This window comes from Talpa europaea (assembly GCF_964194135.1).
Source record: "Talpa europaea genome assembly, chromosome: X".
Lineage (NCBI taxonomy): Eukaryota > Metazoa > Chordata > Mammalia > Eulipotyphla > Talpidae > Talpa > Talpa europaea.
The window spans coordinates 35522895-35550307 of NC_140081.1; the positions used below are offsets into that span (position 1 = coordinate 35522895).

Below are 27413 nucleotides of genomic sequence, written 5' to 3' on the forward strand. Positions count from 1 at the left end.
TTTTCATTAAGTATGGCTATCTTTTCAGTAGTAAAGTCACAGTTTTTACCTTTATTTTAGACTCAGAGAAAAATACATTTCAAAAAATTTCAAAAAACCTCATGGAGGTTATGCAAGTTTAATCTCTACAAATTGCATTTAAAGTTCCATCCTAGGGCCTCCCCTGGTGGCACAGGCGGTTGAGCGCAGCGCTGTGAAGCTGTCTGCAGCCTCTACAGCGCTGGTTCAATCCCAGCCGGCCAGCGAGGGTCCCACATGGCGAAGCAGACCTCTCCTGTCTCGCCCACTGCCCCCCTCAGCATTGTATTTCATCAGTCTGCCTGTTCTGGTGAATCCTCTCACCCTCCCGCACATCTGGCCTGTACCTGGTTCTTGTATAAATAAATAAATAAATAAATAAATAAATAAATAAATAAATAAATCTTTAAAAAAAAAAAAAAAAAGGTTCCACCCTAACATATTACATAATGAACTAAGGACTGATTTTCAGCACCTTTCTACCCAATTCTAAAAATGGCAGCCCAAGCTTCTAGTTGAGTTCTAGTCCAACAGACAAGGATCTAACCTTTGTCTTAATATTTCTCAACTACTGGGCCTCCCCTGGTGGCGCAGTGGTTGAGCGCTGGGCTGCAAAGCTGCCCGCAGCCTCTGCAGCGATGGTTGGATCCCCAGCCACCGGCGAGGGTCCCACATGGCGCGCAGACCTCTCCCGCCATGCCCGCTGCTCCCCTCAGTAGTGTATTTCGTCAGGTCTGCTTGTTCTGTTCCCTACTCTGGCTCTGGTGAATTCTCTCACCCTCCCGCACTTCTGACTGTACCCAGTGCTTGTATAAATAAATAAATAAATCTTTTAAAAAAATATTTCTCAGCTACCTTCCATTCCCTCACCTGGAAAATCTGAAAAACCCAGATTCGCAGGTAAAACACCTAAAACAATGTTTGACAGTTCTCTATTGGGGTGGCAGGAGTGCAGTCTTTTAATGCAACAGGACTAAGTTCTGATACTAGCTCTGAGAATCAGCATGCAAATGATCACAACTCTTTGTGCCTCAGTTTCCTCTCTATAAAATGAAGATAACTGTACCTCCCTCCAAGGGTCACTGTGAGAATTTAAATGTAAAGGGTCTCAGTAAATAGTTAACACAGAGGCCTCCCTAGTGGCACAGGGGTTAAAGTCTCAGCACTATCAAGCTATTGCCAGCCACAGTGTCTTGGGTTCAATCCCCAGCCAGGGAGCTACCCACATGTGACATAGCAGACATCTCCCATCTTGCCTGCTATGCCCCTCAGTGGTGTGTTTCAGTGGATCTGCCTGTTCTGCTCCCCATTCTTTCTCTGGTGGATCCTCTCACCTCCTGCACCTCTGGCCTATACCCGTTTTTGTATGCACAAATAAATAAATCTGTAAAAATAAATAGTTAACACAATAGATGCTCAATAAACGGCAGTCCTGGGCCTCCCCTGGTGGCGCAGTGGTTGAGTGCTGGGCTGCAAAGCTGCCCGGAGCCTCTGTAGCACGGGTTCGATCCCTGGCCGCCAGCAAGGGTCCCACATGGCGCGCAGACCTCTCCTGCTGCACCCGCTGCTCCCCTCAGCAGTGTATTTTGTCGGTCTGCCTGTTCTGTTCCCCGCTCTGTCTCTGGGGAGTCCTCTCATTCTCCCGTGCTTCTGAGTGTACCCAGTGCTTGCATAAATAAATAAATAAATAAATAAATAAATAAATAAATCTTTATAAAACTATTTAAAGAAAAAAGAAATACACTGCTAAAAGGAGCTGCAGGAGAGACAGGAGGTCTGCTGCACCGTGTAAGTTAGTTTCCTGAGTGGAGATAGAACTCAGGGTATCAAACTCAGGCGTAGTGGTGATAGCACTGAGACTTAACCCCTATGCCCTGACTACACTGTCTTTTTCTTGTTTTTTAACTTTTTTCACCCCAGTTTTATTGATGTAATTCACATATACATTGCTTTAGCTGAAGGTGTACAATATGGTTTGATGTATATGTATGTATCAAGAAATGCTAACCACAATTAGTATCCATTACCTCACATAGATACAATCTTTTTTTCTTCTTGAGAACTTTCAAAACCTCTTAGCAACTTTCAAATATACGATACAGTATCCCTAACTAGTGACCACTGTTTCTAAAAAAGACACCGCCCAAGTCACTATATCACATCAACTTCTCTAATTACCTACATTGCACTTATCACAGCCTAAAAATATCTTATTTTCTCTTTCTGTATCATCGTCTTTCCCCTCTGGAATAAAAGCTCCTTAGAGCATAGCTTATTCTATTCTCCGTTGCTTCCACTGCACCGTGAATAATTCCTCATAAAACAGTAAGAGTTCAATAAATTTGGTAAGCAACTGAGTTGACTATAAACGGTTTCAATGGTAACAAGGGAGCGAGTACGATGTATCCCCACCTCTAAGGTAGGGTGTAAAGGGTTGAGAACGCAAGCACTCCGGAGACAAGAGCTCTGAGTCCGAAATTCAAAAATACCGCCTCAGGAGAGTTTTTTAAAAGGAGTAACTGGAGTGCACCAATGCGAAGCAGGACGGGGAGCGGGGTTGAGGCAGAAATGTACAGTTTCGGACCGCAGGCCACCGGGGCCAGCAGCAGCCTCACACCTTCCGGAGGGTTCGACGAGGAGGGGAAGCCGGATGCAGCTAGTCGGGCCGGGTAGTGCGCGGTCGACAGCTGGCAGCCAGCTCTGGACGCACCACTTTTGGCGGGAGGGGGTAGTGGGCGGGGTAACGGGCAGTTTGGCCCAAACCACTCCCGCCCGAACAGGGGCCGCGCAAAGGTCGGGTAACTGACAACTGGGCAAGATATGCGAGTCAGGGCCCCCGAGCAGGGAAAGCGGATTCGGGCTGAAACCCCACAGCAGGGGCCTAGGAACCTGCGAAGATTCGCGACATTGCAGGTTGCACGGGTTGGGTTGTGCTACCCGGCTGTCGGACAGGGGGTCCGCACCAGAAGGTGCGCAGGGCCGTAGCCGGGTTTATCTCACCAGAGCCATTGGGTCCAATGATGGCGGTGAACCTCTGAAATGGTCCGATAATCTGTCGACCCTTATACGACTTAAAGTTCTCGATCTCAATCAGTTTCAGGAAACCCATGACGGCGGCGGCGGCGGCGCCGGCGGCGGTACTAAAGGCCGCGCCGTACGCCGGGGAACTGGGGTAACCCGCGCGGGAAACACCGCAGTGCAGGCCGGGCGGTTGGTAAACCTCGCGAGAATAAGTCCGTGCCAAACGGGATTTCCGACTTCCGGCGCTAGCAGGAACAAGGGGCGGGACCGTCGAGTTGGTAAGGAGGTTTTGTTGATCCGTTGCCTGGGCGCGAGCTTGCGTCATGCATTTGGACCCCGCCCCCATTTCTTATTACCTGGCAACCTAAAGCAGTGCCATAACTGACCAAGTTGTAGAGGAGGCGGTGCTGCAACTTTGGCGATCAGAGGAAGCCTGTGGAACCCGACCCAACGCTCACTGAGATGTGTCAAGAGTCACAGCAGTGACTTGCCCTCCAGGACAAGAAGGTGAGGGCTCGGCTATGGTTTTAGCATGGTTGGCCAGAAGGTTCAGACAAAAACAAGGTTGGATGGAACGACCCACAAGGTTCAGTAGGGGAAGACCTTAGTGAGGGTGGAGTAAGGTTGGAGGTGGAATTGGGTGTGAAGTGGAATGAGGATACTCTGGAGTAACAAGGATATGGACTGGAGAAAGATGGCCAGAGGTGCTGCCTCCCTCCTGTACAACCAGAATTCAGAGACTGCTGCTATAGCCATGGAATATTCTTAAATTTGAGCCACATGGCTACTTGAACCTAGACCCATCCTGGAAGCTTCAAAATTGGGACTTCTTGCAGAAAAAGTCATTTTTTTAAGATTTATTTATACAAGAACTGGGGTACAGGCCAGAGGCGCGGGAGGGTGAGAGGATTCACCAGAGACAGAGTGGGGAGCAGAACCAGCAGACGGACCGAACGCACTGCTGAGGGGAGCAGCGGGCTCGACAGGAGAGGTCTGCCACGCCATGTGGGAATCTCCCTGGCCGGGCTGGGAATTGATCTCACGCTGCAGAGGCTGCGGACAGTTTCACAGCGCTGGCTCAACCCACCGTACCACCGGGGAGGCCCGCAAAAAGGCATTTTATATGAGCCTCTGAGAGGGTCCCTAAGCTTCTACCTCTACCCTCTTCCTTTTCCCCAGCTTCATCTCTCTCTTTATGCCTAATCCCTATCCTATTCCCTCCTTTCCATCCTCCTTGCTGCATTCCTTGCTACCTCCCTTTGCTCCCTCGCCTCCACCTTTGTCAACTGCCATGTTGCCCTTTCTCTTTCTCCCATCCCTTTCCCCTCTCTCTTCCCCATCTTTTCTATCCCTTTCCTCCTTCACCTCATCCCATCACCTTATATCTGTTCATTACCAAGGCCATGCCCTTTAGCAGTCCATAAAACTTTAAATGTATGGAATCTTTGCCTCCAGTGACTTTATATCATGGAGACAAAGGGAATGAAGAGGCTGAGGTTGGTACGAAAACCAAGACATGGAAAAGGTCTGGAGGTTGCCATAACCATTCCTGTAACTTTTTTAAATGATGTCAGAAGACTTGGAAGAATCTTAGTCTTAGGATAAGTCCAGGAAAGTGAGAAAGCTTGGTTGATGGAATCTAGTAGAGAAATTATAAATGAAGTATGATTGGAAGAAACAGGATCCGGCTGAGGGGATAAAATGACCAAAGGACATCAGTCTCATATAGTTGGCCAGAACTATTGTTCCACTTAACAAGATGACATGGGGTGGGGAGGATCAGATTAGTTACCTACCAAAAGATCATATTGAATCTCACACCATATTCAAAATGCACTTCCAAATGGATCAACACCTTTATTTTTTATTTTCTTACATCATTGTTCATTTTTGTGCAATATTTGATTTCTCTCCTCAGGTGTAGTCCCCATGATTCGCCACCACCACAGCACCTGTGAACCGTCACCATAGTCCCTTGTGCTCTTCTCTCCTGTCTTAATCCCTCTCCCTCCCCCTCCCCTGCTGAATGCCTCAGATCTAAGGTTTCCCTGCAAGTTTTATCCTTTTCCGGACCCTTTGTTCAGTTTCCCTATGTTCTACCTGTAAGTGAAACCATCCAATATTTTTCTTTTTCCTTCTGATTTATTTCACTTAGTATAACCCCTTCCAGGTCCATCTATGTTGCTGCAAATGGCATGAGTTTATCTTTTTTGATTGCTGATTAGTATACCACTGTGTGCGTATACCACATCTTCTTGGATCAACAACTTAAATGAGACAGGCACAACTTTAAAAATTTTAGAATAGATAGAATATTTTTATGTTCTCAGAGGGTTTCTTTTTTTTTAAACATTTATTTATTTATGCATACAAAAACTGGGGAACAGGCCAGAGGTACAGGGGGTGAGGATTCACCAGAGACAGAGTGGGGAACAGAACAGGCAGACTGACTGAAATACTTTGAGGGGAGCAGTGGGCAAGACAGGAGAGGTGTGCTGCGCCATGTGGGTAGCTCCCTGGCTGGCGGGGGATCGAACTTGTGCTGCAGAGGCTGCGGATAGCCTCATAGTGCTGCACTTAATCCCTTGTGCCAGCAGGGAGGCCCTCAGAAGGTTTCTTAAGTAATAAAAACTTCTAAACTTAAAGGAAAAGATTGATAAATTTGAACACCTTCAAACTGATCAAAATTATAACATAAAGAGCCTCCCTGGTGACGCAAGGGGTTAAGCACAGCACCGTGAAGCTATCTGCAGCCTCTGCAGCATGAATTTGATCCCCAGCCGCCAGGAAGCTACCCACATGGTGCAGCTGACCTCTCCTGTCTAGCCTGCTGCTCCCCTCAGCAGTGTATTTCAGTCAGTCTGCCTGTTCTGTCCACCACTCTGTCTCTGGTGAATCCTCTCACCCCAGCCCCGCACCTCTGGCCTGTACCCCAGTTCTTATATGCATCAATAAATAAATCTTAAAAAATTACAACATTAAAGTGAAAAGGTGGTAAATGCACACAGAAACCTAAAGAATTGATCATCTATTATCTGGGTTCTGTGAAAGGTTCACAGTTGTTCATCTTGTTATATCTTATAATTTACACGTGTGTTACTATATATACTCCTTTGTCTGTATCATTACCATAGAATTATACTAATAAAGTGAAAAGATAAGTCACAAATTGGAGATGTTTGCCATATTTAAATCAATAGGTGATTAGTATATAGAATATCCGGGGAACTTCTAAAATTAATAAAAGGGAAAATAACCTAATTTTTAAAAAATGAACAAAGGCTATGAACGGTCACTTCGCAGAAAACAAAAATGGACAAAATGCACATGAAAAGACTGCATCTTCACCAACAATAAGGGAAATTCTAATTAAAATCAATAATAATTTGATAGCCACAAATTGGAAAAATTTAAAAAGTTTGCAATACTTAGTATTGCAAAAATACTGGAAAATAAAGAAAAAAAAGAAAAGTTTGCTGTAGAGGCAGGAATGGATATGGTGCAGGTTTTCTACAATCTAACAGACCCAGTAAAGGAGGAGTCAGGGTCCTCAGTGGTTTTTGCATGTCTTTTATTGGGGTTCACCAGGCATACAGCAGGCAGGGGTGCTGGGAGGCTGGCAGTCCTCCCAGCCCCCAGCAAATCTCCACTCTATCTGGGCTCTCCGGCCTTCTCTCATTCTCTCTCTCAGCTTCTGTTCGTTCTTGGCTTCTTCTCAGCTTCTACTGGCATCCCTGTGACACCGCCCTTAAAAAGCACAGTCTTAGCCCAGGTGAATCCCATCTACCTATGCCCACACCCTATTCCAGGTGCCCGCCATCAGGCATGCATTCAGGACCACAAGGATCCATCATCTATCCTGATGGCGGGAGGGCAGAAAAGCCTGACATTTTTCCTTACCCTACAGTCCACCCCCTCAGGGTTTTCTGCCATACATTCTACATATATACAATTTTCTTAGCAAACATAAACAATGCAGCCATGGCCCACAAAAGCAAATACATCACAATATAACAACAAAATACATCAGAACACAAATAAGTCCAGGCAGGGCATCAACCTAGTGGCAAAAGACAATTATTGGTACCAGCAGATGATCCACCAAATCTGCTGCTGAAGGCACTGCTCATACGAGGGAGGGGAAATCACTCAGACATCTCTGTCACATGCCAGGAGCCGTCAGGCTTCCTGACCTTCTCTGGCTGTAGTCTTGGCTACAAGCCACACACTGCATCCACCCCCAGGGTGCACTCACTCCTGGATTGGGATTCTCTACTCTTTGGGGGTAATCGCCCAACCCTCAGGGTTTCTGTCTGCTGTCACTCCAACACTGGGCTTTCATAGCCACCAATGCGACACGCAGACCCCTGCACTCAGGCCAACCCACTGCACAATCACATGGGTCGGGGATCCTTGAATACAAACTCTACATTAGGCTTGGGCTCCACCCCAAGTCACATTCCCCACCCGTCCCCCAAAGACAGGTTCCTCAGCTCCCCACCCTCACTCGACAACGAGCAGGGCATCACCCACAGGTGATTTTACAAGACTCACTGTCCTTCCTCAGCTTAGTGCTTAACAGCCACTCAGGGCTTCCCAAGCTTAGCATCAGTACCAGCTTTTGCCTTCTGAGTTGGCTTTTCTCCTCTGCCTAGCTGCTGGGCATACACAGGCTGCTTTTGGCCATCAAGGCCCACTGGCCACTCCCAGATTCCCATCTCGGGGTGTACAAACAATAGCATCCTGCTCCAGGGTCCCAAAAACTTAACTTGCCAAAGTTCCTCTGCCTTCTAGCAGGATTGTCGGTCCAAGTCTATCAGTCCAAGTCCGTTAGTCTCTCCCTGCATCAGTACTGGTGAGCTCCGAATTGTGGTCCTCTCTTCCGACGATTCTTGTTGTCTCAGGGGTTGTTGGCTGGTCCTCTCGGGCGTCTCCTCCTCGCGAGGTCTCATCCTGCAGCTCCTGGACCTTGTCCATCTCTTGTGCCGCCATGACACCTCCAGTGTCCTCACAGGCAAACACAGTCTGTTACTCCTTAGTCCCTCCAGGTCTTTGGAGGGCTCCATACCCATCTGCATGGATCATCCTGCCGACTACGCCAATTGTAGAGGCAGGAATGGACACGGTGCAGATTTTCTACGATCCAACAGACCAGGTAAAAGAGGAGTCAGGGTCCTCAGTGGTTTTTGCAGGTCTTTTATTGGGGTTCACCAGGCATACGGCAGGCAGGGATGCTGGGGGGCCGGGAGGCTGGCAGTCCTCCCAGCCCCCAGCAAATCTCCACTCTATCTGGGCTCTCCTGCCTTCTCTCACTCTCTCTCTCAGCTTCTGTTCATTCTTGACTTTTTCTCGGCTTCTATTGGCATCCCTGTGACACTTCCCTTAAAAAGCACAGTCTTAACCCAGGTGAATCCCATCTACCTATGCCCACACCCTATTCCAGGTGCCTGCCATCAGGCATGCATTCAGGACCGCAAGGATCCATCATCTATCCTGATGGTGGGAGGGCAGAAAAGCCTGACATTTTTTCCTTACCCTACATTTGCAATACTCAGTATTGATGAGGATGTGGAATGACTGGAGTTTTTATATACTCTACTGAAAGTGGAAAGTGAAAAGTAGTTTAGCATCATCTTGTAAAGTTTATACATATACCCTATTCTTCGCACTACCATTCCTAGGTATATGCTCGAGAAACCTTCCCACCTGCGTATATAATCTCTAAATATACAGGTCCCTCCTCTCTCTTTTGCAGTTAAAAAAATAACAGGATTGTTTGTACTGCAGAGTCCTAGTCTCATATGAACCCACTTCAACCAGGCTTTCAGCCTCACAACTCTGCCAGAAATGTCAAAAACACCAGAAATTGTCATGTTACTAAATCAGTCAGCTCTCAGTCTTCTTATTCTCATTATCTGTTGCTCATTCTCCCCTTCCAAAAGCACTTTCTTCACTTGGCTTCTCAGACGCCACAGTCATGATTTTTCTCCCACCTCACAGGCTACTTGGCCCTAGCCTCTAGTCCTGGTTCTTCCTCTTCTGTCTCCCCAAGGGCATTCTTATCTGTCTACCCTCACCCTGTTAGAGATCTCTTACAGTCAAATAGCTTTAAATTCCTTTGTATCAATAGGACAAGCTATCGTATGCTGTACAAACAACCCCAAAATCTCAGCAGTTTATAGAAACAAAGATTTCTCTCTCATTCTTCTCATCCATTGTGAGTTGGCTGTATCTCTGCTCTATGTCATCATTCCAGGACCCAGGCTCGAAAGAGCATACCTTAGACATTGCCAGTCTCATGGCAGAGAGAAAAAAGAAAGTGCCTATCATGTAATGGCCCTTAGTTCTGCTTGGCAGGAACACCTGTCAATACTCACACTCAGAGGGCAAAGCAAACCACCACCCGGCTAACCTTCAGAGCAATGAGATAAGGATGTATAATCCTTCTGTAGGAAGGAGCATCAAGTCTTTTTGAACAATAATAGGATTTACCATACCACTGTATACTATCAGTGGCTATCTAATAGACCTCTCAAACTCAGTAAGTCCAAAACTGATCTCCTTATCCTCCCCTCATTTCATAGTTTTCCCCAAGTAGACTATTGAATTGATAGCAACTCCAGCCTTCCGAGTGCTCCAGCCCAAATCCTTGAAGTCATTCTTGATACAGTTCTCACACTCACTGCACATCCAGTCCATCAGAAAGCCTGGTCAGCCCTACCTTCAAAATATATCAAGAATCTGACCATACCTCACCCCCTCTGCTTGTGTGAGTCACCATTACTTCTCATTGGATGACCATAATAGGCTCCTGTCTAGTCTCCCTGCTTCTAGCCTTGTCATCCCTCTTCCCCACTCCAAGATCATTCTTAACACAGCAAAGTGATGCTTTAAAAAGCAAACTAATGCTTATTAAACTACAGTAGTTAAAAATAAATAAAAATAAAAGCAGAACACATCATTCTCACTACTCAAAACCCCTCCAATGGCTGCCCATTTCTCTCAGAGTAAAAACCAGCATTTACAATGGTCTGCAGGGTCCTACTGCTCTGCCTCCTCCCCATTTTTTTCATGTCACTTTCTACTAACCTCTCCTTCACTCCACAGTTGAACACGTGCCTCTTGTGTGTCCCCCTTAAGGTCTTTGCACTTGCCGTTCCCTCTGCCTGGAGTGTTCTTCCTAGATATCTGCATGGGTGGCTCCCTCTCCTTCTTCAAGTATTTCCTCAAATATTACTTTCAGGTTATGCCTCTCCTGACTTCCATATTTCAAATTGCCATTTCCCTGGCATTTCCAGTTCACCTTACTCTGCTCCATATATTTTCTCACAGCACTTCTCATCTTCTTACCAACTACTTAATATATTCTTTATTGTTTGCCCCCACTAGAAAGCAAGACTCACAAGGACTTGGAATTTTGTAGCTTTTGCTCCTTGATGTCTCCCAAATATTAAAAGGAATGTCAGACAGTAGGCAATACATGAATACTTATTAAATGATAGAATGAACATGAGTGAAAAAAGCAAGATGCAGAAGAATCCATACTGCATAATACTGTGTAAAGTTCCAAAACATGAAAAATGTTTAAAAATATTGTTCAGGCAGGCCTCCCTGGTGGTGCAAGGGATTAAGCACTGCACTATGAGGCAATCCACAGCCTCTGCAGCACGAGTTTGATCCCCGGCTGGCCAGAGAGAAACCCACATGGCAAAGCAGACCTCTCCTGTCTCACCTGCTGCTCCCCTCAGCAGTGTATTTCAGTCAGTCTGTCTGTTCTGTTCCCCAGTCTGTCTCTGGTGAATCCTCTCACCCCCTGCATCTCTGGCCTGTACCCCAGTTCTTGTATGCATATAAATAAAAAAAAAATAGTATTGCTCATGTTTTATTAAGTTGGTTTCTGGGTGTCTATTTTATCCTATCTCTGAACTTACATATGCTTCCTAACAAATATTCTCCTGTATGTGTTGGATATTTCACAATTACAAAATTTTCTTACTTTTTTTAAAAGATTTATTTATTTATGCATATAAGAACTTGGATACAGGCCAGAGGTGTGTGTGGGGGTGTTGAGAGGATTCACCAGAGACCGAGTGGGGAACAGAACAGGCAGATCAACTGAAATACACTGCTGAGGGGAGCAGCAGGCGAGTCAGGAGAGGTCTGCCGCGCCATGTGGGTAGCTCCCTGGTGGGGGATCAAACTCGTGCTGCAGTGGCTGCAGATTGCTTCATAGGTTGCATCTTAACCCCTTGCACCACCAGGGAGGCCTTTTTTTTTCTTCAGGTTTTTTAAAACTGGAGCTAGCTATAGAGGAAGTCAAAGGGTCGTATTCCAAACAAAGGAAAGCAGAGTACAAATGCCCTGACATGGGAACAGTTATCTAGTTGGAGGACTTGATAGGAGACCACTGTGCCTAGAATACTATAAACAAAGGAGATGTGTGCAGGAACAAGATCTTGAAAGCCCTAAGTAAGGAGTTTGGAGTTGATTCCATGTGCAGTGGGAAGCCTGTGTAGAATTTTGAGTAGGTCAGAGACATGGTATGATTTGTGTTTGTAGAAGTGTTTTTCGCTGTCGCTTTGACTGGCTCACATGCTAAAAGTGGGCATCCCAAAACAGGAAGGGAATCTGGCAAATGGAAGCCCCTCTAGCCTTTCATTTGACTCAAGAATAAGTCATAAAAAAAGGGGGCATGATGGTGCCATTTACTGAAATGGGGAAAACTGAAGAGAGTGCAATACAAAAAGAGGAGTGTTGTAATTGAGTTCCAGGCTAAGATAGATGAGCATGGGTCACATCATGAAGACCCTTGTAAGTCTGGCAAAAGGAGACTATAGAGGCAGGAAGGGGCACAGAGCAGGATTTCTAATCAGCAGACTGGGGTAAAGGAGTAGACAGTCCTGGAGCCCTCAGTGGCTTTTGCAGGCTTTTATTGGGATTTACCAGGCACATGGCAAGCAGGGGTGCTGGGGGGACGGGAGGCTGGCAGGCCTCCCAGCCCCCAGCAAGTCTTCACTCTATCTGGGCTCTCTGGTGATCTCTGGTGCTTCTCTCTGCTTCTCATGTAGTTCTGCTTCTGCTTCTGCTTCTGCTTCTACTGCTTCTCTTCTGCTGGCGTCCCCATGATGCCGCCCTTAAAAGCCCAGTTTTAGCCCAGGTGAATTCCATCTACATATGCCCACACCCTACTTCAGGTGCCCGCCATCAGGCATGAATTTGGGACCGCAGACCCATCATCTATCCTAATGGCGGGAGGACAGAAAAGCCTGATACTTTTACCTTACCCTACAGAGACTTTATCTCATAAACATTTGCTTTAGAGCTGCTTTTTGTGCTGTGGTCAGATTTTCTTTCAGAAAGATCACTCCGGTAGTCAGTGCAGATAAAGAACTAGAGAGGGTATCACTGGACTGAAGGAAGCCAGTGAGGCTCCCGGGAATACTGTCTAACATTGTGAGGCCTGAAATAGGGTGGTGACAGCAGAGATGGAGGACAAAAATAGGAAATATATCAGGAAGTAAAATGAAATATAGCGGGGAGAAAGGAATGAGGTCGGAGTGTAGACAAGGATGACCATCAGCAGTGATTCATTCCACCTCACTGTTGTTCCAGATGTTCCGAGTAAACCAGTCACCAGATCCCAAGGAAGTAGCAGCCATTGAGGCTAGAAGAAATCGAGAAAAGGAGCGACAGACCCGATTCTTCAATGTGCGGGCTCGAGTCATAGGGGTGAGTGGGTAGCAGTGACTTTCTTGGGACAAGGGGCCACCTCATTCTTGTACTTGGGGAGACACATTGCCATGTCCTTTATGCCCTTCTCCCTGATTCAAGCAGGCCCTAGGCAGAAAGGGAGAAGGCACTGATCCTCCTCAGGCATAGGAAGGGCCTGGGAAAGGAATTTGGGTGCAGAGGAAGAAACTAAGGGAAGAGGAGCAGGTGACAAGTGATTCTTCTCTAGTCAGCTCTAGTCAGCTCCGTGCCAAGTGGCCTGGTTCTCAAGAGACAAGCAGCAAGGAGCCAAATGAAGTTTAAAGAACACTTGGTGTTACATATGCCTAAACGCTTTCTGAAAGGCTACATAAGAAACTGCTAACTGAGTGAGGGACAGAGATGGGAGGAACGCTAACTTTTCACTAAACTATATAACCTTTTGCACTATTTTGAGGTGTGTTAAATGAATTCTAATCAAAATAAAGAGACAGTGTTGATAGTTGAAGATAGATTGCTGAGTGGGTGGGTAGAGGGGGAATGCAGCATGGCATTCCGGAAAAGACCAAATCTGCTGTTTACTAGGTATATGGCTTTGAGTAAGTCACTTGTTTTCTCTGAACTCCAGATTCCTCCTCTATAAAGTGAGGCTAAATGAAGTGTCGAGGTGAGAATTAACATAGTGGCAGCTCTGGAAACTAGAGCACAGTGCTTGACAAGTAAGTAGGTAGCTAAGGGATGAGTGGTGTGATTGAGATCCAGCTGCATTTCCTCAGGACCTGCTCTGTACCAATCATTGGGTTGGGTATTAGGGATACAAAACCGACTAAGGCTAGTCTTTGCACTTAACAGGCTCACCCATGAGGTGGAGGAGATAACTGATAGAGGCAAACTTCAATATAATGTGGACAATGGGTCCTTGATTTTATGGGAGTAGTATCTGCCTGAAGGGGCAGGAAGCTGAGCTGGTTTTGAGGGGTGAATAGGAGTCTGGACAGAGGGGGAGGAAAAAGTGTTCCAGGTAGAGGGAACAGCTAGAGCAAGAGCTAACGTTCAAAATAGCCTACAATGTGCAGGGAACTGAGAGTGGGAGAGGAGATGAGGGTACCCAGATAAAGCTGAAGGAGGAGGCAGAGCCCTTCCAGGCCATTGATAGGCTTACAAACAATGCTGAGATGGGGGAATATTATTCCGTAGGTAATCTGAATTCAGTAGATAATTCAATAGGGGGATCTATAGGAAAATTTTGAAGCAGATAAATTCTAAGAAGTTTCTGTTAGAGCACTCAAGACCTTCTGCTAGACCTCTACCCTGACTTAGCTCATTTATTTGGGATCAGGTGGATGTCGAAGCCCTGAACAGCCAGGTGGAAGAACGAAAGCTTCGGGAGGCAGCAGAGCAGAGCAAGGAGGCAGCTTATGGTAAAAGCCCAAGGCTAGGGTCCAGTCATGGGTGTGGGGGGCGGGGAGTAAGAGCCTGCGTGGGCTTGAGGTAGGGCATTTCTACCTCAATGTGATGGCAAAAAACAGATAAACCTTAGGAGCACAGGCCATGCCAAGTGGGCTCTGTCCCTCCTATGGTGCCTTCTCCATGTTCTCCCTGCCCACCACCCCCAGCGACCAGCCAAATGCAATATGATCTGGTAGCCCAGATGCTAGAGAAAGAACAGGCAGAAAGGACACGTCGGCTGGCAAAGAAAGTCCAGGAGTTTCGGGAGCAGAAACAGCAGCTTAAGAACAAGCATGAATTTGACTTTTGGGATCCAGATCAAGTCTGGAATGAGTTTCTAACTCATCAAGGCGACAGTGATAACCACTATGGGCTGGACAAGGCTACATGCCAGAGAAAGGAGCAGGAGCAGCTTAGGTACAGCCTGGACAAGCAGGTGCAGGAGCAACAGCAAGCCAGGACTGATGAAAAGTGTGCAGGTAAGCAATTGGGCCCTCTAGGCACAGAGATCTGAGGCTTTCCAGGGAGCTGTCCTGAACCGGATACAGGACCCAGGAGACCAGACTGTATGGGGTGGTCCAATTAGCTGGATGTTGAAAGGTTATACTGAGTAGACCCCAACCTCCCTAATCTCCTTCAGTAACTGACTGTGCCCACTGGCCCCAATCAGCCAGCTTTTCATTACCTGGAGGCAGCTCTGCCACTTAGTAACTGGTTTGGGCAAATGAATTTTCCTCCCTGTGCTTCAGTTTCCTCATCTTTAAAATGACGATAAGAAACCATACCACATAGAACTCACATGAGAATTGAACAGGATGCTGTATGTAGGTGCCTTTGTGCTCAATAACCAGTAGCTACTATTAGCAGATATTATCTGTGATCACGTCCTTCTCTCCCATTAGAATAAGCACTTCCTGGGCAAAGACCATGTCTTATCAACCCACACTGCTAACCTTTCCAATTACCCCTGTTGTAGCACTCTGTTCTGTTATACCACTTCCCATAGATGTAACTAATTGTGAAAATATTTGTGGAATGTATGTATTCTCTCCAAAATGTCAACTCACTGAAGATGAAACACTTCACTCATTTCCATCCCTGTATCCCAGTTGCCCAGAACAGTGTTCTCCAGTGTCAGGTGCTCAACAAGTCATTGTTGAAAGAACTAAAAACCAAAATAAATAAGACAAGTGCCCAACAGGAGCCCACAGAACCAGACCTTCCAGAAAATCAGTTCAGAGAAGAGGAAAATATACATACAGTAAATGTTTATGCTTTAACACTGTTTTTTTTTTTTAAAGATTGATTTATTTATGCATACAAGAATGGAGGTATAGGCCAGAGGTGTGGGGGATTGGGGGGTGAGAGGATTCACCAGAGACAGAGTGGGGACCAGAACAGGCAGACTGACTGAAATACACTGCTGAGGGGAGCAGCAGGCAAGTCAGGAGAGGTCTGCTGCTATGCTTTAACACTGTTATGTACCATCGTAGGACATGGAGGGAACATCAGTATCGGAGTGGTTAATTCTTACAAGGAAAAGAATATGACACAGATCAGCTGTCAGGAACCAATTTTAGAAAGTTGGGTATGATTTTGCCAGGGTGGAAGAGGGAGCCAGAAAAAAAGGAACCACTCTAGATAGAGGGGGCAGCAAGAAGAGCCCCAGGACTTTGAATGGTCCAGGTGTTTCGGATACACAAATACTTTAGTGTCACTGCACCCCAGGGTTGGTAGAAAAGAAAATGGTTAAAAATCTTCTATTCCAAACTAAGATACTATCCCTTTATCATGTAGGATAACCACTGTAAAGGTTGGTTTTTGTTTTTGTGCGTAACAGAACTGGGGTGTAGGCCAGAGGTGCGGGGAGGCAGGGGTGAGAGGATTCACCAGTGGGGAGCAGAACAAGTGGATTTACTGAAATACACCATTAGGGGGAGCAGCGAGCCAGAAAGGAGAGGTCTGCTGCACTGTATGCGGGTTAGCTCTCTGGCCTGGGAGTCTGGGTGATAGCACATTGAGACTTAACCCCTAGACCATTAAGGAGGCACTGAAGATGAAACACTTCACTCATTAAGAACAAGCATGAATTTGACTTTTGGGATCCAGATCAAGTCTGGAATGAGTTTCTAACTCATCAAGGCGACAGTGATAACCACTATGGGCTGGACAAGGCTACATGCCAGAGAAAGGAGCAGGAGCAGCTTAGGTACAGCCTGGACAAGCAGGTGCAGGAGCAACAGCAAGCCAGGACTGATGAAAAGTGTGCAGGTAAGCAATTGGGCCCTCTAGGCACAGAGATCTGAGGCTTTCCAGGGAGCTGTCCTGTATCCGGTTCAGGACAGCCTGTATCTCAGCTACTTGGGCCCCGCTGCTGTTCCTCAAGCATTCCATGCTCTCTCAGGAGAGAGACATGCTCTTTCCTGGCTCAGGGCCTTTGCACTAGCTATTATACCCTCTACCTGGATAGCTCATCAGACATTTGTACTGCTCATTCCCTTGTCTTCAAATCTGTATTCAAACATTACCTTAGTAAGGTTTTCCTAACTTAAAAGTGCAACTGTTGTGTTCCCCTCCAAGCTCCCATATCCCCTTTTATGCTTTTTTTCTCCTTAGCAATTATGTTAACCACCTTATATATTTCACTGTTTTATCTTTTCTCTCTGTCCCCATTAGCGTGAATGCCATGTGAGCAAGAATTTTTGTTTGTACACTATGCCACACACAAAATAGCTGCCTTAACATTTGCTGAATATTGAAATTGGTCTTGTCATTCTTCTGTTTTAAAACCTTTAAGGGGGCCTCCCCTGGTAGCGCAGGCTGTTGAGCGCTGCGCTGTGAAGCTGTCCACAGCCTCTGCAGTGCAGGTTCGATCCCGGCCAGCCGGTGAGGGTCCCACATGGGGAAGCAGACCTCTCCTGTCTTGCACGCTGCTCCCCTCAGCAGTGTATTTCATCAGTCTGCCTGTTCTGTTCCCTGCTTTGTCTCTGGTGAATCCTCTCACCCTTCCGTTCATCTGGCCTGTACCCGGATTCTTGTATGAATAAATAAATCAATCTTTGGGAAAAAAAAAAAAACTTTAAGGGCCACCCTGGTGGCCTTAACCCTGGTGGGTTAAATCTCAACGCTATCACCACTACAGCCTGAGTTCAATCCCCTGCCAGGGAGCTGACCCATATGGCACAGCAGACCTTTCCTGTCTCGCCCGCTGCTCCCCTTACCAGTGTTTTTCATTAAATCTGCCTGTTCTACTCTCCACTCTTGTCTCCGGTGAATCCTCTCACCCCCCTCCCCCCCATACTTCTGGCCTACACCCCAGTTCTTCTACGCAAAAATTAAAAAAGTAGCTGAAGTAGTAGAGTGAGAAGAGTGGTAGGAAGTAAAGTCAGAAAGGTGACAGAGGCCAGTTGGGGTAGGCCTTATTGGCCATGGTGAGGACTTCAGCTTTTACTAAATGAGGTAGGAGCCATGGGAAGGTTTTGAGCATTGGAATCATATGATTTGTATTTTAAACAGATAATTCTGACAACCATTGCAGAGGTTGTATTAGAGGGGGAAGGAAGACTAGAGGCAAGCAGATTAGAAAACTATTGCATCCATACATAGGTGGTTGATAGATAACCATGTAGCTAGATGTCCCTGAAATTCCTGGGTCAATATGGGCTGGAGGGAGAGATCTGGAAGGGAGGGGGTTTTGTGCATATAAATAGAATACTAAGCTTGAACTCTGGAAAAAGGGTAAGAAAATGGTGTACTCTGTAAGGACAACGACCAAAGCTGTCTTATTAACCACTACAACCCCAGTGACACAGTGCCCGGCACATCATAGATGCTCAGTACATTTATCTTGAGTGAATGACTGAGTAGATGAAAAGGAACTAATAATAAAGATTGAACGGGGATCAGTGAAATAGGACAAAGAGATGCATAAAATAATAATAGTGGCACTAACCTTTACTGTGTACCATTACTATAATTTCTACCAGGCATTAACTCATTTAATGCCTCACAGCAACCCTATGAGGCAAGTATTAGTATCATTCTCATTTTCAGCATAGGAAACTGAACAGGGCCTCCCCAGTGGCGCAGCAGGTTGAGCGCAGCACTGTGAAGCTGTTCCGCAGCCTCTGCAGCGCTGGTTCAATTCCCGGCTAGCCAGGGAGACACCCACATGGCGTGGCAGACCTCTTCTGCTCCCTGCTCTGTCTCTGGTGAATTCTCTCACCCTCCTGCGCCTCTGGCCTGTACCCCAGTGCTTGTATAAATAAATAAACAAATCTTTTTTTAAAAAAAAAAAAAAAAAAGGAAACTGAACAGAGATGTTAAAACTTGCCCAGTCACAGTGCTGGTGGGTGATGGAGGTAGAAGTGAACTCAAGCAGGCTGGCTCCAGCACACATGCTCTTGAACATTATCCCATACTTGCCTCCTCTCAGTCACCATAAAAAAGTTGGGACTCAAAGGCCGAGAGTGTCATAATGTCAAATGCCTTGGAAAAGTTCAGATAGGAACAGAAACTTGTCTATTGGGCTTGGAAATTTGGAGTATGTGGTGATTTTTTTTTAAAGATTTATTTATGCATACAAGAACTTGGGTCCAGGCCAGAGGTGCAGGGGGTGAGTGAATTCACCAGAGACAGAGTGGGGAGCGTAACAGGCAGATTTGCTGAGATACACTGCTGAGGGGAGTAGAGGGCGAGATAGGAGAGGTCTGCTGCACCATGTGGGTTAGCTCCCTGGCCGGGGATTGAACTCATGTTGCAGTGGCTGGCGATAGCTTGAGAGTGATGAGACTTTAATCCCTGTGCTACCAGGGAGGCCCAAGTTGGTGAATTTTTTTTAAAAGATTTATTTTTATTTTTACAAGAACTGGGGTACAAGCCAGAGGCATGGGAGGGTAAGAGGATTAACCAGAGACAGAGTGGGGAGCAGAACAGGCAGACTAACCGAAGACACTGCTGAGGGTAGCAGTGGGCAAGGCAGGAGAGGTCCGCCTCACTATGTGGGTGGCTCCCTGGCCGGCTGGGAATCAAACCCGCTGCAGAGGCTACGGACAGCCTCACCACACTGTGCTCAACCCACTGCGCCATCGGGAAGGCCCCACCTATTTGGTGAATTTTGATATACCAGCTGCAATGGCACTGTGGGCTAGCTGCCCAATGGCAGCAGGCTGGTGTACTATGAGGCATAGTAAAGCTACAGGGACAGCAGAATGCTGAGGAAATCTGAATAGTTTAATGGAAGGAGCATGGGCTGATCCTTCGACAGACCTATATTCAGATCCCAACCTATTATTATACCTTGCCTACTGTGTGACCTTGGGCATTTTACCTCTTTTTGGGAACTCTGTGTCCCATGTGAAAAGTAGGATTTAGCCTTACCTCTCTGGGTTGCTGTGAAGAGTGAAATGAGAGGATGGGGACACAGAGGTCCCAAGGGGAGGTAAAATGCCCAAAGTCACACAGTGGGCAAAGTATAATAGTTTGGGATCGGAATGTAGGTCTGTCAAAGGATTGGGCCTCCCTGGTGGTGCAAGGGGTTAAGCACAGCACTATGAAGCTACCCGCAGACTCTGCAGCATGAGTTCAGTCCTGGCTGGCCAGAGAGCTAAGCCACATGGCGCAGCAGACCTCTCCTGTCTCGCCTGCTATCCCCCTCAGCAGTGTATTTCAGTCAGTCTGCCTGTTTTGTTCCCTGCTCTGTCTCTGGTGAATCCTCTCACCTCCCCCCACCCCGCACCTCTGGCCTGAACCCCAGTTCTTGTACACATAAATAAATCTTAAAAATAAATTAATAAAATATGGGTACAATTAGGCCCTGTAGAGTATGTAAATCCTCCAAATGCCCTTAACCAGCTAGTTCTGTGGCAGCCCCTGCAACCTACAGACCCATAGAGGAGGTGGTGAGGAAGAGGGTGGGGGAGGTGGGGGGAGAAGTAGAGGAAAATTCCTGTTGTTTCTGTGTATACAGATGGATTTTAGCTGAGCCAATCCACAAATACTCTTGTATGCCTAAAGAAAAAAAAAATTTAATTTAAAAAACCAAGCCTTCAGCATATTCGGGTCCCTATTTTCCCTGTCCCCCTCCCAGGCTGTGCTCCCTCAGGTATTCCCTCCCCTGTGTTTCCAACACTTACCCTTCCACTGGCCCCTTTGGTAAAGGCTGTAAACATGCTTATATGCTAACCTATGTGGAAAAAAAAAGCCTCCTTTCACCCTGATTCCACTAGATACTGTGAGCTAGCCATTTTCCTTTATAGTCACACTCTGAAAAATCTACCTCCACTTACTGTCTTTTCTTCTTTACTTTCCAGTCACACTGCAACCCCAAGATCTCATTTCTCCCCCAACCAACATTGATACTACTCATACCAAAAATCACCAATGCCCTTTGTATTACACACAGGTTCTGTTTTATCTTTCCTCCTTGACTGATCCCAATCCTTCCTTGGCTGCCATTACAGCACATTTTGCTTGTAGCTCTCTGAGCATTCCTTCTTCGTCTCCCTTCCTTCTTGAGACTTTGTCCCTAGCACTCTGCTCTCCCTACCCTGTATACTTGGTTGTTCCCAGCCCTCACGTTGGAACCAGCTACCATGCCACTATCTCTGTGCCCTCTGTCTGCAGAGTCACATATCCAGATGCCTGCTGACCACCTCCAACTTGGTTTCTGGAAACAATTCATGGGTACTCCCTATCCTGCTCTTCATTCTGTATCTTCCACTTCTGCACACTATGCACCCAGTCATCCAAGCCAGGACCCTGGGAAGTGTCCCTGCATCTTCCTTCTCTCAATCCATCAAGTACTGACGATGTAACCTCCTATGTATCCCCTCCATCTTTTCCATAATGCCCTGGGTTGAGTCCTTCCAACTGGCCTACTGCAATAGTTTCTAAGGTGGCTTCCTTACATGCAATTGCCTGGCTGCCTGCCCTCCATGGTGGCCACTATAAGGAGGTTTATAAAATGCAAATCTAACCATATCTCTGCTTTGCTTCAAATCCTTCAATGTTCCCCACAACCTTAGGGTCAAGTTTCTGGCCTAGTCTGGCCCCCACAAAATTCTGTAGCCACTTGCGTTTTATGCTCCACCAAGAACAGATTATTTGTAATTTAAGATACAGGCCATGCTGTTTCTTGATTTCCTTCATACATTTGACAAATATTTAACACTATGTACAGTCTCAGACCTAGGTGCTGAATCACGGTAGTGAATGAAACTGACAAAAATCCCAGTCCTCACAAAGGTTACCTTGTAGTAAGTGGAAACAGAGAAAATATTTAAGTAAAATGTATACTGGATGGTGACAAATGCTAGGGAGAAAAATCAGGGCAAAGGGATAAAATGCTGGGGGCAGGCAGATTGCAATTTTAAGTAGGACAGACAGGAATGGTTACATAGGCAGTAACATTTGAGCAAAGACCTGAGGGCAGCAAGAGAGGTGAGCCAAGTATAACATCTATTACAAATTCTCTGTTCCTGGATGTTCTAGGAACAGCAAGGAAACCAGTGTGACTGGATTGTTAATATACCTTTGTTTATGCTGTGTCCTCAGCCTGGAATGCCCTTTGCTCTTTCTGTCTGTATACATCAGGTAATTCCAGGATCACCTTCTCCTGTAAGCCTTCTCACTTACTATCTAAAGCTCTTATAACACCCTCTACATATCCCTACCATTGCTTTTACCACACTGTGGTATTATCTATGTTGGATCTGCCTCACCCACTAGACAGAGAGCTCTCTGAGGACAGAATCTGATTATGTCGTATCTTCAGAAACCAACACACGGCCCTTAGACTGTGGCTCAGAGAGATGAAATGCTTTACCCAAGGTCACACAGCTCAGAAGCAGCAGAGCAGTCACTGGCATCCAGGTCTATTGAAGGCATCTTTCAGTTCAGTACATGACAAACACTTGTTGCCACTTTGGCTATCCCTACTTCGATAAAGTAGCTCCTTCTACATCCCTACAATTAGGACATTAACACCTTCCCAAACATACATACATACACACACCACACACACACACATACACAGTTTAATAACAAATGGCTGAATGCGTGAATCAGGAAAGGAGCAGGCCTGTAAAGTGCCCTGCTCCTACTTCTCTATGTAGATATGCTCAGTGAACAGCTGCGCCTAGCCATGGACATACGGGCCACCCAGCTCGCCAAGCTGGAGGAGTCCTGTCGCGTGGCCATGATGTCTGCCATGGCCAATGCCAACAAAGCCCAGGTACAGCTTGAGCTATCCCCATTTGTGCACTGGGCTCTCCCCATTCCCTTGAACAAAGTCCTGGGGGAACCTTAGCCACATCTTGAATCAACGCCAAACCCCTCACCCACCTGAGAACTTCCCTGATTCTCTAAGGGCTTCCAGAAGGCAGGTAAGTTCCCTGCCCATTCCACCCTTGCCCCCATTTCAGGTCATTCGAAGGCCATGCCTTATCTATTCCTCCTTTCCCTGATGGGAGAGATTAGGGCCATATCACCCCCTCCCCTATGACTGAGAGTTCCCTGAGGTTGGGCACTCAAATGCTCATATTTGGGGGCCCCACCAGGCAGCTGAGGTGGCTGAGCGACAGCGCCATGAACATCTGCATCAACAAGAGGCCAACCTCACAGAAATCCAGAATCAGATCAATAGTGACCTACTGACTGAGAACCCCCAGGCTGCTCAACACGCTATGGTTCCCCATAGGGTACTGCCCTATTGCTGGAAAGGCATGACTCCAGAACAGCGAGCTGCCATCAGCAAAGATCAGGAGGTGCAACGTCATGAAAAGGAGGTACAACACCAGGCAGAACAAGCACTGGATGTGGAATGGGAAAACCAGGCCATATGCTCAGCCCAAGCAGCAATGGAGCTAGAAGAACAGGAAAGGGAGCTGTGTGCTGAATTTCGTAGGGGCCTGGGCTCCTTCAACCAGCAGCTGGCTAAAGAACAAAAAGCACAGTGAGTTCTAGGGGTTGGCAGTAGGGCAACCTTGGCAATGCCAAGGGAGAGTGCTAGGATGGTGAGGGTCAGGGACGGGGGAAAGTCCATCAGCTGAGGCCTCGGGACTTCTTTTACAGGCAGAATTATCTGAATTCAATAATCTACACCAATCGGCCTACAGCCCAATATTTTCTACAGTTCAACACCAGCAGCCGCTGAGCTCAGGATGGTCATTTCTCTCTTCTCCCCCATCAAGCTCACAAAGGGCTAGAAGTCAAGAGAAGAAAATGATGCTACATAACCCCCTTCCCCAATCCATTCCCAGTGGGAGAGAGCTAAGCCAGTATCCCTACCTTTGACCCAAGTTAATAAAGTTATTCACTAAAATCAAGGCCATGCATTGTAATAGAACACAAAAGGTGTAAGGTACTGCCTTTCCTACCCCATTCCTGGGTTCTGAGCAACCCTAACAAAGTCTTGCACCTTTAACCTTTCTTCCCCATGCCAGTTTTCCCAGCACACAGCACTGCGCACTCCCTGTGAGAAGTAGAAACTTTATTTAGGCACAGAGGATAACTGATGGGAGAGTTACAAAATGGCTATACTGTGCATCCTCCCAAGCTGGTAGTAGCCCGGTGAAAGGAGGGGCAGAGGAATAGGTTTGCTCTATCCCCCAGCCCCTTCAAGGCTGCATGCGGATGGCCCCATCCAGCCGGATGACCTCTCCATTGATGAATGGGTTTTCAATGATGGCCTGTACCAGATGAGCATACTCGGCAGGGTCACCCAGTCGGCTGGGGAAGGGCACCTGGCTGGCCAGGAAGTTTCGCACTTTCTCTGGGAGGCTGGTCAGCAGTGGGGTGCCAAACAGGCCTAGATAAGACAGCCAGAGTCAGAGGTCCACCCTTGCCTTCATATTTACCCAGTCCCTCCTCACCTTAGCCCTAATTGTAGTGCTTCGCCATGCAAGGTTGGTGCTGCTTAGGTGGTAAATTTCCCTCGATTGCCCACGGATCCCATCCAATCCAGGTGTGGCATGGAGATGTGTCTACCTGGAGCAATGGTCATCACCCGGATGCCCATGGGAGCCAGATCTCGAGCAATGGGCAGTGTCATGCCTACTATGCCCCCCTTGGAAGCAGAATAGGCAGCTTGTCCAACCTGGAGAAGGAGTGGAGGTCATAGGTGGAAGGGTGTCAACAAGTCACTGAGAAGCACAAGCCTCATCCCTGCCCACACACCTGGCCCTCGAAGGCAGCCACACTGGCAGTGTTGATGATGACCCCACGTTGGCCTCCTTGGTCTGGCTCATTCTGGCCCATCTCACCAGCCACCAGACGAATGACATTGAAGGTGCCTATGAGATTCACCTGGAGGACCAGTAGAAACAAAGTGTAGGAGCTTGAGGCAGAGGTAACCTTTTGTCACCTAAAACCTTTGGGGTCACCCATAGCAAGAAACCTTTTACTCCACCCCTAGAGAACCTCAGAGGCTTTACATTGAGAACTCGCTGGAAGTCCTCCAAGGTATGGGCCTGGCTCCTCTTTGAGTTGTATGTCTTGATAGCAACTGCAATGCCTGCACAGTTGACTGCCACATCCACATGACCAAACTTTTCTTTTGCTAGAGTCAGGGCTGCTTGCACGTCCTTCTCTGAGGTCACCTTCAAAGGGAGAAGTGGAGAAGGTATTTATTTACCAGCACACACACACACCCCCACCCCACTAAACTTAGGGGAAGGGATGGCTAGTCTTTGCGTGACAACAGAATAGTGTAAGCAAGGGAGAAGCCAAGAGAACGAAAATTAAGAGTGGGGCAAGGGTGAAAATATTAGGCAAGACAAGCATGTTTCAAAATATTTTTCAAATCTATACCTTCTTGATAAATTCACATATCCCTGGAGATTCTCTGATGTGGAGAACAACACTGTTTTAAAAATCATTGCTATGAAGATAAACTAGCTTTTTTTTTTCATTTTTTTATTTTAACATTTATCATTTTTTGCATTTTTTTAGACAATATTTGCTTCCCCCACCCTCAGATTGAGTCCCCATAGAATCTCCTTCCCCAAGGCACCATCACCATAGTCCCCTGTGCACTAGCTTTTTTGGTTTTTTTTTACGCAAACCTACTAAGATGATTTCATCATGCTTTATTTTCTGAATCCGTTTCATTAAGTTTTTTGACTTTATAAAATCACAGGGCACAAGATGCATTTTCAAGCCATCACATACCATTTCCATGACATTCTGATATGTCCAATCCTATCCCCCTCAGTCCCGGCTTCAAAGATTTTTCGTTCCCAGTGCTTGACGGCTCCAGCCAAAAGGGACAAGGACATTGATCCACCGCCCGCCACACAGACGGTGCGGCACCGTCATGAGAAGGGCCCTCTGGGTTCCCAGGCCGGTGTCTGTGATCTCTCCCGCACACTGGCAGAGGAGAGGTGACCCCACTTACGTCGGTTGGGGCGAAAGCGCAGCTTTTCCCTAACTTCTTGGCCTGGGCCGTCCCATCCGAGTTGGGCAGGTCCAGAAGTACAGCACTGGCCCCCTGCCCTACAAGTCGCTCTGCGGTGGCCAGACCAAGGCCCGAGGCTCCTCCGGTTATGACTGCGACCAGGCCCTAAGAAGAAAGGCACGATCGGGCTACACTGCAGACCCCCACCTTACACCAGCCCGTTCTCCAGCTTCTTCGAGGGAGGCTCCTGGTCACTCCAGCAGTGTGGCCCAGGTGTGCCTTCTCTCCTTACCGCTGAGTGTCTCATGTACAGGCAGTCCGTCCTATTACCCCACATACATGTGCGGCGGAGAGTTGACCTTCACCTCCAGAGCCCAAACACCGCAATACCACGCCTTAATAAGGCTTGACCCTATCTCCCTGCACCAATCTCTTCCCCCCCCCCGCCCCCTCCGGGTTCCATGGCCGAGCCGTTCAAAGCCGGTGCACGGGGGCCGGCAGCAGAGGCAAAGACCCGATAGATTACCTTCACGCTCCGACACGCGGCAGCCATCTTTCCTGGGTCTGGCAGAACTTTCTGGCGCTCACTGATTGGCGGGGGCGGGGCCAGGGGCGGGCCAGCAGGAGGCGGGGCGCTGCGCGCGACGTCCGGCCCGGGCCAGCCCTTTGTTTTTCCAACTTGACAGGGCAGCCCGCCAGGCCTGGCAAGATGTTCCCAGAGTTATTTCACCAGAGGATAGAAACCAGTGGCCTATGAGAGTTATTTTTGTGGTGTTTTGCCAGTTTTTTTTTTAAGATTTATTTATCTATGCATACAAGATCTAGGGTGTAGGCCAGAGATGGGGGGGGGGTCGCTGAGAGGCTTCACCAGAGACAGAGTGGGGAACAGAACAGGAAGATTGACCAAAGTACACTGCTGAGGGGAGCAGTGGGCGAGACAGGAGAGGTCTGCTGCGCCATGTGGATTGCTCCCTGGCTGTGGATGGAACTCGTGCTGCAGTGGCTTCGGATAGCTTCATAGTGCTGACGCTTAACCCCTTCCACCACCAGGGAGTCCTTGACAGTTTGTTCTTTATATCTCACAAAGGAGTAGAGCCCTGTCTCACTTTCGAACTTATTTCTCTTAGCACCATCACCCCAAGATCCATCCATTTTTGTCCCCAAAACACTATATTTCATCTTTTTAAATAGCTGAGTAGTATGGGCCTCCCTGGTGGCGTAAGGGGTTAAGACGCAACCTATGGAGCTGTCCGCAGCCGCTGTAGCACAAATTCGATCCATGGCCAGGGAGATACCCACATGATGCAGCAGACCTCTCCTGTCTTGCCCGCTGCACCCCTCAGCAGTGTACTTCAGTCCATCTGCCTGTTCTGTTCCCCGCTCTGTCTCTGGTGAATCCTCTCACACCCCCTCCCCCCACCACCACCGCTGGCCTGTATCCCAGCTCTTGTGTGCATAAATAAATCTTTTTTTAAAAAATGAATAGCTGAGTAGTATTCCACTGAGTATATATCCACAATTTCTATAAGCAGTCACCTGTCCATGGGCTTTTAGATTGGCTCCATGTCTTGAAAAATATGCCAGTTAGCAGAGTGGAGGGGGAAGAGAGGAGGGGATGGAGAGGGTAATGTGATAGAGTAGAGCCACTGGAGCTTTGGTGGAGGGTGAATGGATCCTGCACAAAACTATATAGTTATGTAAACGAAGGGCAACCAAAAAATGGGGGGGAAAAAGAAAGAAACCAATAGCAGCAGCACAATACCACCACACCCACCTCCTTACTTTCTAAACTACCTTTGGGCAAGCATCACCTCTAGGGGGT

General features: G+C 47.3%; 3 protein-coding genes across 4 annotated transcripts in view; 1 reads left to right on the forward strand and 2 right to left on the reverse strand.

Annotated features, from left to right (window-relative positions):
• SMC1A (structural maintenance of chromosomes 1A) overlaps nucleotides 1-3127 on the reverse strand; it is a gene marked incomplete at both ends in the record, with an annotated part of 35055 nt that extends 31928 nt beyond the window's left edge. The window contains one exon of the mRNA XM_084258825.1: nucleotides 3019-3127. Coding sequence (XP_084114951.1) covers nucleotides 3019-3127 — 109 coding nt within the window. The remainder of the gene's footprint in view (nucleotides 1-3018) is intronic.
• An 8699-nt stretch (nucleotides 3128-11826) lies between these two features.
• Nucleotides 11827-23350, forward strand: RIBC1 (RIB43A domain with coiled-coils 1; the record flags this gene model as incomplete). Its single annotated transcript, XM_084258918.1, has 7 exons — nucleotides 11827-11850; nucleotides 12652-12768; nucleotides 14087-14168; nucleotides 14364-14675; nucleotides 22311-22429; nucleotides 22755-23149; nucleotides 23269-23350. The coding sequence occupies 7 exons, from the start codon at nucleotides 11827-11829 to the stop codon at nucleotides 23348-23350; spliced, it is 1131 nt and encodes a 376-aa protein (XP_084115044.1).
• A 335-nt stretch (nucleotides 23351-23685) lies between these two features.
• HSD17B10 (hydroxysteroid 17-beta dehydrogenase 10) lies at nucleotides 23686-26144 on the reverse strand (the record flags this gene model as incomplete). Of its 2 annotated transcripts, none has more annotated exons than XM_084258060.1 (6): nucleotides 23686-24004; nucleotides 24211-24292; nucleotides 24373-24501; nucleotides 24630-24794; nucleotides 25592-25756; nucleotides 26118-26144. In XM_084258060.1, the coding sequence occupies 6 exons, from the start codon at nucleotides 26142-26144 to the stop codon at nucleotides 23814-23816; spliced, it is 759 nt and encodes a 252-aa protein (XP_084114186.1). In that variant the 3' UTR covers nucleotides 23686-23813. The 2 variants fall into 2 exon arrangements, with proteins under 2 accessions (XP_084114186.1, XP_084114185.1); XM_084258059.1 differs by having other exon boundaries at nucleotides 24184-24292.
• Between the last annotated feature and the right edge of the window lie 1269 nt (nucleotides 26145-27413).